We start from the raw sequence: 12,532 nt of genomic DNA on the forward strand, positions 1-12,532 counted from the left end.
CGTGCCTCACACCTGTAATCCCAGCACTTTGGGAGACCGAGGCAAGTGGGTTGCCTGAGCTCAGGAGTTCGAGACCAGCCTGGGCAAGATGGCAAAACCCCGTCTCCACTAAAAAATACAAAAAATTAGCTGGGTGTGGTGGTGCCCGCCTGTAATCCCAGCTACTCAGGAGGCTAAGGCATGAGAATTGCTTGAACCCGGGAGGCAGAGGTTGCAGTCAGCTGAGATTGCGCCAGTGCACTCCAGTCTAGGTGACACAGCAAGATTCTATCTCAAAAAAAAAAAAAAGGAGGCAGATGTTGCAGTCAGCTAAGATTGCGCCAGTGCACTCCAGTCTAGGTGACACAGCAAGATTCTATCTCCAAAAAAAAAAAAAAAAAAAAAAAAAAAGGAGGCCGGGCACGGTGGCTCATGCCTATAATCCCAGCACTTTGGGAGGCCAAGGCGGGCAGATCACAAGGTCAGGAGTTTGAGACCAGCCTGACCAACATGGTGAAACCCTGTCTCTACTAAAAATACATAAATTGGCCTAGTGTGGTGGCACGCTCCTGTAATCCCAGCTACTCAGGAGGTTGAGGCGGGAGAATTGCTTCAACCTGGGAGGCAGAGGTTGCAGTGAGCCAAGATCACGCCACTGCACCAGCCTGGGAGACAGAGCGAGACTCTGTCTCCAAAAAAAAAAAAAAAAAGCCATGTGCAATGGCTCACGCCTATAATCCCCACACTTTGGGAGGCCGAGGTGGGTGGATCCCTTGCAGTCAGGAGTTCAAGACCAACCTGGCCAACGTGGTGAAACCCTGTCTCTACTAAAAATGCAAAAAAATTAGCCGGGCGTGGTGGTGTGCATCTGTAATCCCAGCTACTCAGCAGGCTGAGGCAGAAGAATTGCTTGAGCCCAGGAGGGTGAGGTTGCAATGAGCCGAGATCACGCCACTGCACCCCAGCCTGGGTGACAGAAGGAGATTCCATCTCAAAACAAACAAAAAAAAGAATCTCTAAATCTCTCTTTTTAAAATTGTTTAGACATTGCTCTGTCACCCAGGCTAGAGTGCTGTGGCATGATCATAGCTCACTGCAGCCTTGAACTCCTGGACGCAAGTGATCCTCCCACCCCAGCCTCCTGAGTAGCTGGGACTATAGGCACACACCACCATGCCCAGATACATTTTTTATTTTTATAGAAATGAGATCTTCCCATGTTACCCAGGCTGTTCTCTAGCGCCTGGCCTCAAGTGATCCTCCTGCCTCCTGCCTTAGCCTCCCAGAGTGCTGGGATTGTAAGCATGAGCCACCACACCTGGGGCATTTGCCAGTCTTGATGACCAAAATTGTTTGTATCCTGTCAATTCAGAGGTGTCCTTTGAATTGTATCTTTGATAGCGTTGACTGTGACTTTTGCTGAGTATAGCCTTTAACTTTGATGAACATAATCTTTATCTTCATCCCAAATGCCAACCAAACCATGTCACGGCTCCTGAAAGGCCTCTCTGCCTTTGCTCCTTTGGTTGTTCCTTCTTGCCCAGTTCAGTCCTTCTGCCTCTTCCTCCCTGCCTGTCCAGTTTTACCAATTCTTTTTTTTTTTTTTTTTTTTTTTGAGACAGTGTCTTGCTCTTGTCACCCAGGCTGGAGTGCAGTGGCGTGATTTCATCTCACTGCAACCTCTGCCTCCCAGGTGCAAGCAGTTATCCTGCCTCAGCCTCCCAAGTAGCTGGGATTACAGGCATGTGCCACCATGCCTGGCTAATTTTTGTATTTTTAGTAGAGACGGGGTTTCGCCATGTTGGCCAGGCTAGTCTCTAACTCCTGACCTCAAGTGATCCGCCCACCTCGACCTCCCAAAGTGCTGGGATTACAGGTGTGAGCCACCGTACCCGGCCAGTATTACCAATTCTTTAGGGCCTATCTGAAGGCCCATCTCCTCCAGGAAACCTTTTCTTGACTTTGGCCTCATTCACTTTGGTGTTTGCTCATGTTCTGTACATTCTGCCTTACACAATTGGGGATTTCCTGTTTATGCCAATGCATTTACAAAGTCCTTGAGAGCAGGGACTGTGCCTCTTACTTCTCTAGTGCCCTGCACAGCCTACACACACTTGCCAGTATGAGTGTTCAGTGGGTACTCGAGGAATTAAATCGAACAGATGTCAAGGAGTGTTATGGTCATTTCTGCCTCATCTCAGTGACCAAAACAAAACACACTTCTTTTTTTTTTTTTTTTTGAGACAGTCTTGCTCTGTCGCCCAGGGTGGAGTGCAGTGGTGCAGTCTTGGCTCACTGCAACCTCCGCCTCCCGGGTGCAAGCAATTCTCCTGCCTCAGCCTCCTGAGTAGCTGGGATTACAGGCACCCGCCACCACACCCAGCTAATTTTTATATTTTTAGTAGAGACAGGGTTTCACCATGTTGGTCAGGCTGGTCTCAAACCCCTGACCTTGCGATCCGCCTGCCTCGGCCTCCCAAAGTGCTGGGATTACAGGCGTAAGCCACCACGCCTAGCACAAAACACACTTTAGAAGTTTCCATACAGGTTAGGTATCACACATTCTCAAGAAAATATTTTTTCTATTTTGAAGTCAGAAGATTCCCTTTTCACTTGATAACTGACATAGCAACTTTACAACTAATGTTTTTTGCTTTTCTTCAACAGGCTGCATGTTAAATGGCCAAGAGGTGAGGCTTACTATTCACTATGAAAATGGGTTCACCATCTCCAGGGAAAATGGAGGCTCCAGCAGCATATTGTACCGCTACCCCTTTGAAAGGCTGAAGATGTCTGCTGATGATGGCATCCGAAATCTATACTTGGATTTTGGTGGTCCCGAGGGAGAACTGGTAAGAGTGTTTCTGAAACACATGTTTATCTAATAGATGTTCTCTTTCCTTCTCATTACTTCTTACCCCTTATATACAAAGTCATGGACTGACATTCCATTTAGAACCATGAAATTTTAAATTAAAAAAAATTTTTTTAAAGATGGGGTCTCTGTCACCCAGGCTGGAGTGTAGTGGTGCAATCATAGCTTCCTGCAGCCTATACCTTCTGGGCTCAAGTGATCCTCCCACCTCAGCCTCCTGAGTAACTGGGACTGGACTATAGGTGTGTGCCACCATGCCTGGCCAATTTTTATATTTTTTATAGAGATGAGGTCTCGCTTTGCTGCCCAGGATGGTCTTGAACTCCTGGCTTCAAGTGATCTTCCCATCTTGGCCTCCCAAGGTGTTGAGATTACAGGTGTGAGCCACTGTATCTGCTCTTCTTCAGTTTTCAAGATGGCATTGGGTGTTGGTTTTTGTTGTCGTCATATTTCTTTTTTTTTTTTTTTTGAGACGGAGTCTCGCTTTGTCGCCCAGGCTGGAGTGCAGTGGTACCATCTCAGCTCACTGCAACCTCTGCCTCCCTGGTTCAAGCAATTCTGCTGCCTCAGCCTCCCGAGTAGCTGAGATTACACGCATGTGCCACCATGCCTGGCTAATTTTTCGTATTTTTAGTAGAGATGGGGTTTCACCGTGTTAGCCAGGATGGTCCCAATCTCCTGACCTCATGATCTGCCCGCCTCAGCCTCCCAAAGTGCTGGGATTATGGGCGTGAGCCACCGTGCCTGGCCTTAGATTTTAAATCCTCTACTATTTAGTTCTTCCTACCAGGCATGGTGAAACCCAGTACACCACCAGTTGTCTCCTAATTGGGGATGTGAAACCTCACACCAGTATTATGACATGGAATAACCTTACTCCATAGTGCACTTTTGCCTGTGGCTTTAAGTTCCTAAGAGTTTCCATAGCTCTGGCACATTCTTTACCTACCTTAAATTTATTTCGCATCTTCGTTTATTAAGTTGTCTGTATATGGTAGTGAGGTAGTGATGCTTAGTGTCCTTTCTCCACAGACCATGGACCTGCACTCTTGTCCGAAGCCGATTGTATTTGTGTTGCACACGTTTTTATCGGCCAAAGTCACTCGTATGGGACTGCTTGTATGAGCAACAAAAAATCAGAAAAGAGCCTTGACTGTCACAAGAAATATTTCCACCTCAAAAAAAAAAAGCACAAAAAGAAACTCTTTGCTCTCCTTCAGCACAGTGCCTTCCCAAGGACCTGCAAATAACTGCTGAACCATAACCGTGTTTAAAGAAGAGCCTACCTTTCACAGTCTACCTTGGCCAGATATTCTAGCACTCTAAAAGGCTCCAAAATGAAGCTGTTGATTTATTCTCATTTCAAAATATGGTTTATGAGTAATTAGGTTTATTTCTACTGCTAAAAAGAATGGCTCATTGTTTTCTTTTTTTTTTCATTGTTTTCATTTTTAGACATAATCGAATACCCAAGCATTGTTTTCTTTTTCTTCTCCCTGTAGGATTTGTGTTGTGCTTAGCCTTGATCTCTTGTTCAGAACAATTGTCCCTTCCCAGGTGCTAGCTTGCAGCAGCCTGTTGCTTCCTGAGCATTCCAGATAGGTCGTATGTCTTGGAATTTACTGTCCTCACTAGCTCCTTCCACCATAGGAAGTCCTTGAATTGTATCACCAAAGGGTTGTTCCATTTGCCCTGGATCTCCCTCTATCTCAGCCTGGCCATCACTTCCCACCTTATCCCAAGCTTTGCCACTGTCTCTAGGACTTAGAACTTGCAAATTTGATTTGCCTTGCCTTCTACTTCCTTTCTAGTGGTGACTGAGTTGAAAAGCAAGTTGGAAGCCACTGCTTTTAAAGAAAAGTTTTGCTTGGTTTAGGTTTTTCCAATTTTATTTTTGTTAGGAGCCAGGGGATAAGATTTATTTTAAACGAAAATCCTCTTCCTAGGTTAAGCCATTTTTTTTATTGCTTACCAAATGTGCCTTTGGTTAGGGTTAGTGGAGCTTTATTAGTCACTATTTGAATAACTGGAAATCACTGCCATTTCAAGGAGATCACCTATCCTAGTTTTGAGGAATAGTCGTTGAGGTGGGTTTCCTTAATGGCATCTCTTCTAGTAGGCAGATCTGTTTGAACAAGATAAATCCTAAAGAGCCAGCCTGCTTGAGAAGTAGACTTGGTGGGTGAAGCCAGCAATTCCGCACAAACATCATGTTGAGTTGTTTTGGGCTGCCCAAAAACAACAGGATGCAGCATCCTGGCTGTGGCCTGGCCCTTTGTGGCAGCAGTGGCATGGACAAGCAACTGCTAATTCGAGACTTACTATTGGCTTCACAGCACACCCTACAGTGAGCAGGGTGATGAGACCGTGGAACAGCTACCTGCTTTTGGTTAAGATTGCCAGATATCATTAGGACACAGTAGCAGCAAGAATGCTGATTTTGTAGTGTTAGAAAATGAACTCAGCTTGTTTTTCCTAATTTTGAAGGTGGTATATATCTGCAAACATTTAAAATGGTATAATATCAATATAAAATGTCAAAATTAGCACAGTCCCTGGATCTCAAAGAATAGGTAATATTGACTTGGATGTTCTTTATGCTCTCTGAAGAAAGGTCTAGGGAAAGTTCTTGTTTGCTTGATTGATCAAGAGTGCCACAGAAGAATGTGAGCGCTATGGAGGGTGGAGGAGGGTGTCACTTCAGATGGGGCAGGCACAGGGGGAGAAAAGAAGAGAAAAACACACCTGTGTGCAAAATGAGCTATTTGGTTTCAGTGCGGCCTGACCGATGGGGAGGACCCATGAGCAGAGAGAGTTCTAGGTCAACATTGTAACTCCATTGTCCTCCTTCACCCATAAGTCAGTCCTCCTTCCTCATTACAGTGAAACCAACAATATGCAGAGGTTGGGGAGAGATGCCTGTTCTTCCCCCAGCTTCATATAATTGTCAAAGTTCCAAAAATGAATTATCTGAACTGCTTAAAACTGGAAATTAAAATCTAGACAAGAGTATGTCTTTCAAGAGCTTTTTATGTTTTGAAAGTTCATAAACCTAAGATTGGCTCCATCTGAGATAAATTTTCTTTTCTTTTTTTTTTTTGAGACCGAGTCTCGTTCTGTCTCCCAGGCTGGAGTGCAGTGGCATGATCTCGGCTCACTGCAACCTCCACCTCCTAGGTTCAAGTGATTCTCCTGAGTAGCTGGGGTTATAGCTGCCCACCACCACACCCGGCTAATTTTTGTATTTTTAGTAGAGGCAGGTTTTCACCATGTTGGCTAGGCTGGTCTTGAACTCCCGACCTCAAGTGATCCACCTGCCTTGGCCTCCCAAAGTGCTGGGATTATAGGTGTGAGCCCCCGTGCCTGGCCCACAATAAATTTTCATTTCAGGGAAGGAAAAAAATCTCTTGAATGTCCAGAAATGATTTCTGGAATCAGAATTTCAATATGTAATACCCTCAGGTAGGCAATCTTGAACCCTCTATGCAGTGAGAGCATTATTAATGTGAGATGTTGAATGATGCCTTTACAGACTTCAGCAGCAAAGCCATTTGGTTGAGGTTTTCTGTGTTAATGTGAAAGGCTAAGCCACTGAGATTTGCAGGGGAGCTTCTGAGCCACCCTGCTTGTTGGTTATATGAGGATGTAAAATAGGTGGAATTAAAATGTGAGCAGGAAAGGCAAGGCATGTGTGCATTTTCACTCATTTTGGTCAAGGTGAAACTGACATGTATAGCACTGAGGTCTGTAGGGTTCTTAATAATATCTTTTGAGTCTTGCTGTGAAATGAAAGTGTGGGAGGTTTCCTTTGTCCATTAGCAGCCCCAAGAACCAGAACCCTTTTGCTGCTTTTCTTACATGCCTAACAGCTCTCCAATCATGATGACCAAGGTTGTTCTTCAATCAAATGTGTTTGTGGGATTTTCAGTCCGCAAATGAAGTGCTCTCAAATGAAAGGGACACCATGATAAATATGTATTTATATTTAGATGCCAAAGTATGGCAAATTATTTCCAAATGATAACTACAAATGGGAATTTTCAATATTCTGCCTTTTTTATAGAACCAGCTCACTTTTCATTTCTTTTTCATTTTGAATTAAGAAAATTGTTGAGGATGTGGTGGGTTCCAGTGTGTGGAATGGAAAGGAAACTGCAGAATAGTGTCTGCTCCCCATTCAGAGGGACTGCTTCCTGTGCCCCCCAGACCCGGGGCTTCGACAGCTTCTCCACATTCCACACAGATGCCTAGGAGCAGTGAGTTGGTATATGAAAAGTCTCCCACCTTTTCTCCTAAAACTTCTCTCCTTTCTCTCCATAAAAAGGAAAGGAACAAAAGAAAAACATTCAGTTTTTCTTTTTCTGAAAAAGGTAAGTCCTTTCCTGAAGTCATCAAATGAAACATTATCTGGAAATTAGTTTCTAATGTTGTATATGAAGAAATACTTAAATATAAGTTCCTACAGTATTTATTAGATAGTTGTAACTGTAAACTCACCTCCCTAGTAGATAAGAGTTTCAGGTTAAATACTGGAACATATATAGGCAGTCAAAAATACTACTTTAAATGTCATTCACCTATTTTAAAGCCATGTTTTAGCACTTTTTAGGCCAAAGAAGGTCTGATAATGCCTGTTTTTATGTTCTGTACTCTCACAAACTTTGTTACTCAAAATTATTGCATGGCAGGAGAGATTGGATTATTTATTTCTTATATTTTTATAAGAAATCTTTCTAAACAACAAATACCTAACATTATTACTGATTGTTTTCCTAATTTATCCTAAGTTGAATGGTAACAAAGCTTTTCCAGCTGAATGAATGCACTTAGCTGATAAACCAGAATTTGTTCTTTTTTTTCCTTCTTTTTTTTTTTTTTTGAGACAGGTTCTCACTCCGTCACCGAGGTTGGAGTGCAGTGGTATGATCATAGCTGACTGCAGCCTCAACCTTCTGGGCTCAAATGATCCTTTCACCTCAGCCTCCTGAGTAGCTGGGACCACAGGTGTGTGCCACCACACCTGGCTAATTTTTATGGATTTTTTTTTCTTTTTTTTTTTTTTGTAGAGACAGAGTTTCGCCATGTTGCCCAGGCTGGTCTTGAACTCTTGGCACTCAAGCAGTCCTTCTGCCTCAGCCTCCCAAAGTGCTGGGATTACAGATGTGAGCCACTGCACCTGGCCCCAGAAATTATGCTTAAAAAAAAATTTAAGCTGTGTGGAATCTGGACAAGGCTATGTTTCTCCTAGAAACAGGTTTTGCTGTAAATGGTTTTGATGGGCAAAAGTGTGAGAAAAGGTTATAATAGATTCTTTTTTTAATTTTGTGAGAAACTCCAGGTCTTCTTGCTTAACTTATATGCATGTGGATATATTTGTTTTCAAAGCCATGGAAGAATCTCTGTTCATATATTTTAATGCAAATTACCTTGTATGCTGCTATGCAAATTCTATTAAAAGGCCTACCTGCTTAAGAATTAAACATTTTTGAAACTTTCAGGGAAGACCTGTAGACTCAAGCACTTTCTCTGCTTTTTTGTATCTTATCTTGGACACTTATGCTGAATTATGTTCTTATTATTTTCACTGGTTATAAGCTATTCCTTGTACATAATATTTAAACTATCCAAATATCCAGCATACATTTCCATGTGGCTGCCATCGGCTGTTGATGCCATGAATGAAATGGCTGGTTAGAAAGCCAAAGGTCTTCTTTTTTCAATTCCTAATGAATAAGTAAAATGCCAGATCTCTTTGGTCTCAAAGCAAATTGCTCTGATCAGATCAAATATCTATGTAATGAAAAGAGACTTAAATTTGGGATTCTGCTTAAACTTCAAGTTGAATTTGACTGTAGTCATTCATTCTTTTTATATATCTCTGTCAGGTATGACATTAAGTACCAGGTGGTATTATACTCTACTTTGAGTTTGGAAATCACTTTCAGTTAAATTTCTGTTGTTATTGTGGCTTTTTTTTTTTTTTTAACCCCACTGAAGATGGAAGTAGAGCAGTCTGCCATCTCCTGCTGTTCTTTCTCTGTGCCCCCTAATTGCTTGGTAATCTAAAATTATTCTGACTTTCCACATACTGTCTTTAAAAGCCAATTGTAGCAATCTGCCCCCCTCCACCCTTTAAGCTAAATCTTTCACTGTGCTGGATACATAGACACTCGATAAATGTGTGATGATAGTTCTAAAATAATTATGCTATATATCAGGGTTCTGTATTTTTGAGCAATATCATTAGTCCTATGCTGTGATGTTAAATGGAATTTATTTTACACTAGTAATAGACTGCTCAAGTGGCTGATTTGAAACCTTTCTCTAAAAAAACAAAAACATCTGGGAGATGAGTGACACAAATTCATTCTCTTAAAGGATAGAATTTCAAGTTAAGGATAAGGTACAATAAATAGGCACATAGAGGACATCTGTTTTTGTTTTTGGTTTTGGTTTTGTTTTTTTTTTTTTTTTTTTTGTCTCTCTGACTAGCTAAACTGCCAACTAGAAGAATGGTTGTTATGTAGTAACTCAGAAGAATCTTTTAATAAGTTTCTTCTTTTGTTTCAAAACAAACTTGAGCTTCATTTCTTGCCACCTCTATTCTTTCTTCCCACGTTGGGTGACTGAACTGATGCTTATTCTAGTTTTAGAAGAGGATCCACATTTAATGTAAGGCATAAATATGCCTTTTGCAAATTATTGCTTGTTCTCCAGTGAACATTTGATCATATTCAACAGAAATCCACCAGATAAGCCATAATCCTTGAATTGCCCCTTTTAAAATAGATTGGTTAAAACCAAAAACCTATAAGAGAGAAATGATATTTCATTGTATTGTAGGTTTGAGAATCCTGGTTAGATTTATAATTTCTGGCCGGGTGCAGTGGCTCATGCCTGTATTCCCAGTACTTTGGGAGCCCAAGGTGGGTGGATCACCTGAGGTAAGGAGTTTGAGACCAGCCTGGCCAACATGGTGAAACCCCATCTCTACTAAAAATACAAAAAGTTAGCTGGGCGTGGTGGTGCGCACCTGTGGTCCCAGCTACTCGGGAGGCTGAGGTGGGAGAATCGCTTGAACCCAGGAGGCAGAAGTTGCAGTGAGCTGAGATCGTGCCATTGCACTCCAGCCTGGGCAACAGAGCGAGACTTCATCTCCAAAAAAAGAAAAAGAAGAAAAAGATTTATAATTTCTGAGTCCCCTAAGTCCCTTTCTCAGTTTGCAATAATCTTACGTCCATGCTATTGACACTAATTTTGAAACTGGAAAGCTAATTAATGACATATTCATGTGTTCTTTCATCTAATAAACATTTATTAATGTATAGTTCTACACCAGGCATTCTGAAGGGTCCAAAAGAAAGTTCCTGCCCTCAAGTAGCACATAATCCATTATTTCTCAGCACACCATGCCATCTGTTTATCATTCAGCAGTTAAGTAATTCATCACTTGATATTTTTACCAAAGTATATTTACAAGTCTGTTTATCTGGATCTGGCAAACTGGAAAATGTTTGAAGGGATACTCAGGCTTTGATCCATGCCAACATGAAAGGACTCCAAGCACATTTAAGTAGGCTGGTCTTTTCATCATGCATGATTTTTTTTTAGTGCAAATTTAGACTTTAGTTTGGGAAAGAGAACAGTATACAGTATCCTTTGTAAGATAAATCACAACAACAAAAATTAAGTTTTATTGCCCAAAGTAGATAAATGAGAAAGTCTTTCTTAAAAAATGCTTAACTGTAACAGCAAAACTAAATGCATATTTTATCAACCCCTTATTTCTAATTGCTGTATTCATTTCCACCCTTAAACTATTTAAGCATTTCATATGCTGAAAGTCCTTATATACATGGTAGACGGAGTATTTCTCCATTAATGATAGATCAAAATGAAGATATTTAAAAATTAACAAAATCAGGCCAAGGCAGGAGGATCACTTTAGCCCAGGAGGTCCAGACCAGCCTGGGCAACACAGCGGGACCCCGACTCCATTTAAAAAATTAAAAAAAAAAAAAAAAAACTTTTAACATTTAAAAAATAAAAATTAACAAAATTTCACTTATTCCAGGACACGCTGGCATTTGGACTCAGTGAAAAGGGCACCTAAAGAAAATAAGGCTGACTGAATGTTTTCCATAATTTTCACACAATAACAGTCCCTTTCTATCCAGCTTGCCTTCCATTTATCTCTAGGGTTAGCTTTTCAGGCAACATCTTTGGTCATTGCCCAGAAAGTACCTGAGCTATCAGTGATTGGAATGGCACAGGAAACCGAATCACATGGGTGCCCTCCCCTTGGTTTTCAAGTATCTTGGAGTTGTGCACAAAAATTAGGTCATGCCTTCAGTGTCTTGTTCGTTAAACCTACCCTTTGACAATCAGGTGCTAATGATTGTATACTATTAAAACCAGCACATAAGTATTGTAAATGTGTGTTCCTCCTAGTTTGGAAGAAATGTCTTTCCTTCTATCTGGGTCCTGTTAAAGCGGGTGTCAGTTGTGTCTTTTCACCTCGATTTGTGAATTAATAGAATTGGGGGGAGAGGAAGTGATGATGTCAATTAAGTTTCAGGTTTGGCATGATCATCATTCTCGATGATATTCTCACTTTGTCGCAAATCTGCCCTTATCGTAAGAACAAGTTTCAGAATTTTCCCTCCACTATACGACTCCAGTATTATGTTTACAATCCACTGGATGAGTGCAGCATTATAAGACCTTGGTGCCCAGAAAAATCTGTCCTTTTTGGTACCAAACCTGAGGTCTTTTGGAAGATAATGTAGAAAACCACTACCTATTGAAGGCCTGTTTTGGCTAATCTGTGCAAACTCTGATGATACCTGCTTATGTGGATTCTTTTCCACACTGCTTTCATTTTTAAGTATAAAGACTTAGAAAACTAGAATAATGCTTTTACAAATAATTAAAAGTATGTGATGTTCTGGGTTTTTTCCTTCTTTTTAGAACCCTGTATTTAAACAAGCCTTCTTTTTAAGTCTTGTTTGAAATTTAAGTCTCAGATCTTCTGGATACCAAATCAAAAACCCAACACGTAAAACAGGGCAGTATTTGTGTTCCTAATTTTAAAAAGCTTTATGTATACTCTATAAATATAGATGCATAAACAACACTTCCCCTTGAGTAGCACATCAACATACAGCATTGTACATTACAATGAAAATGTGTAACTTAAGGGTATTATATATATAAATACATATATACCTTTGTAACCTTTATACTGTAAATAAAAAAGTTGCTTTAGTCACGTGGGGTTTTTTTTTTCCAATTTTTAAAATGCTGAAATAGTTTTGAACCTACAGGAAAGTTACAAAAACAATACAAATCTCCTTCACCCAAACCTTCCAGTTGTTAACATTTTGCCATATTTATTCCATTACCTTGTCTTTCTCTAATATGATTCTCTAGCACCCTTAAATTCTCTAGTGAGGACCTCCAAAACATAAGGACAGTCCCTGCATTGCCACCATAAAGTCCTCCTAATCAAGAAATCAACATTGGCACACCACCACTCATTCCATAGACCCCATTCAAATGATGCCAGCCATCCCGGCCATGTCCTGTTTTCCTCTCTGGCCTTGGATCCTGGCCAATACCACTTTCTTGCCTTTCGTCGTCGTGTCTCAGTTCTTCAGTCTGGAATGTTCCTCAGCC

The 12,532-nt window shown here is 41.1% G+C and overlaps 1 protein-coding gene across 1 annotated transcript in view; it reads left to right on the top strand.

The window, feature by feature from the left end:
* Nucleotides 1-12,125, top strand: part of SNTB2 (syntrophin beta 2) — a 129,634-nt gene extending 117,509 nt beyond the window's left edge. Inside the window, exons 6-7 of the mRNA XM_024349895.3 lie at nt 2,647-2,831; nt 3,887-12,125. Of these exons, the coding sequence (XP_024205663.1) occupies nt 2,647-2,831; nt 3,887-3,979 (278 nt within the window). The 3' untranslated portion in view covers nt 3,980-12,125. The remainder of the gene's footprint in view (nt 1-2,646; nt 2,832-3,886) is intronic.
* Nucleotides 12,126-12,532: the final 407 nt, after the last annotated feature.

Source organism: Pan troglodytes, chromosome 18, assembly GCF_028858775.2.
Source record: "Pan troglodytes isolate AG18354 chromosome 18, NHGRI_mPanTro3-v2.0_pri, whole genome shotgun sequence".
Lineage (NCBI taxonomy): Eukaryota > Metazoa > Chordata > Mammalia > Primates > Hominidae > Pan > Pan troglodytes.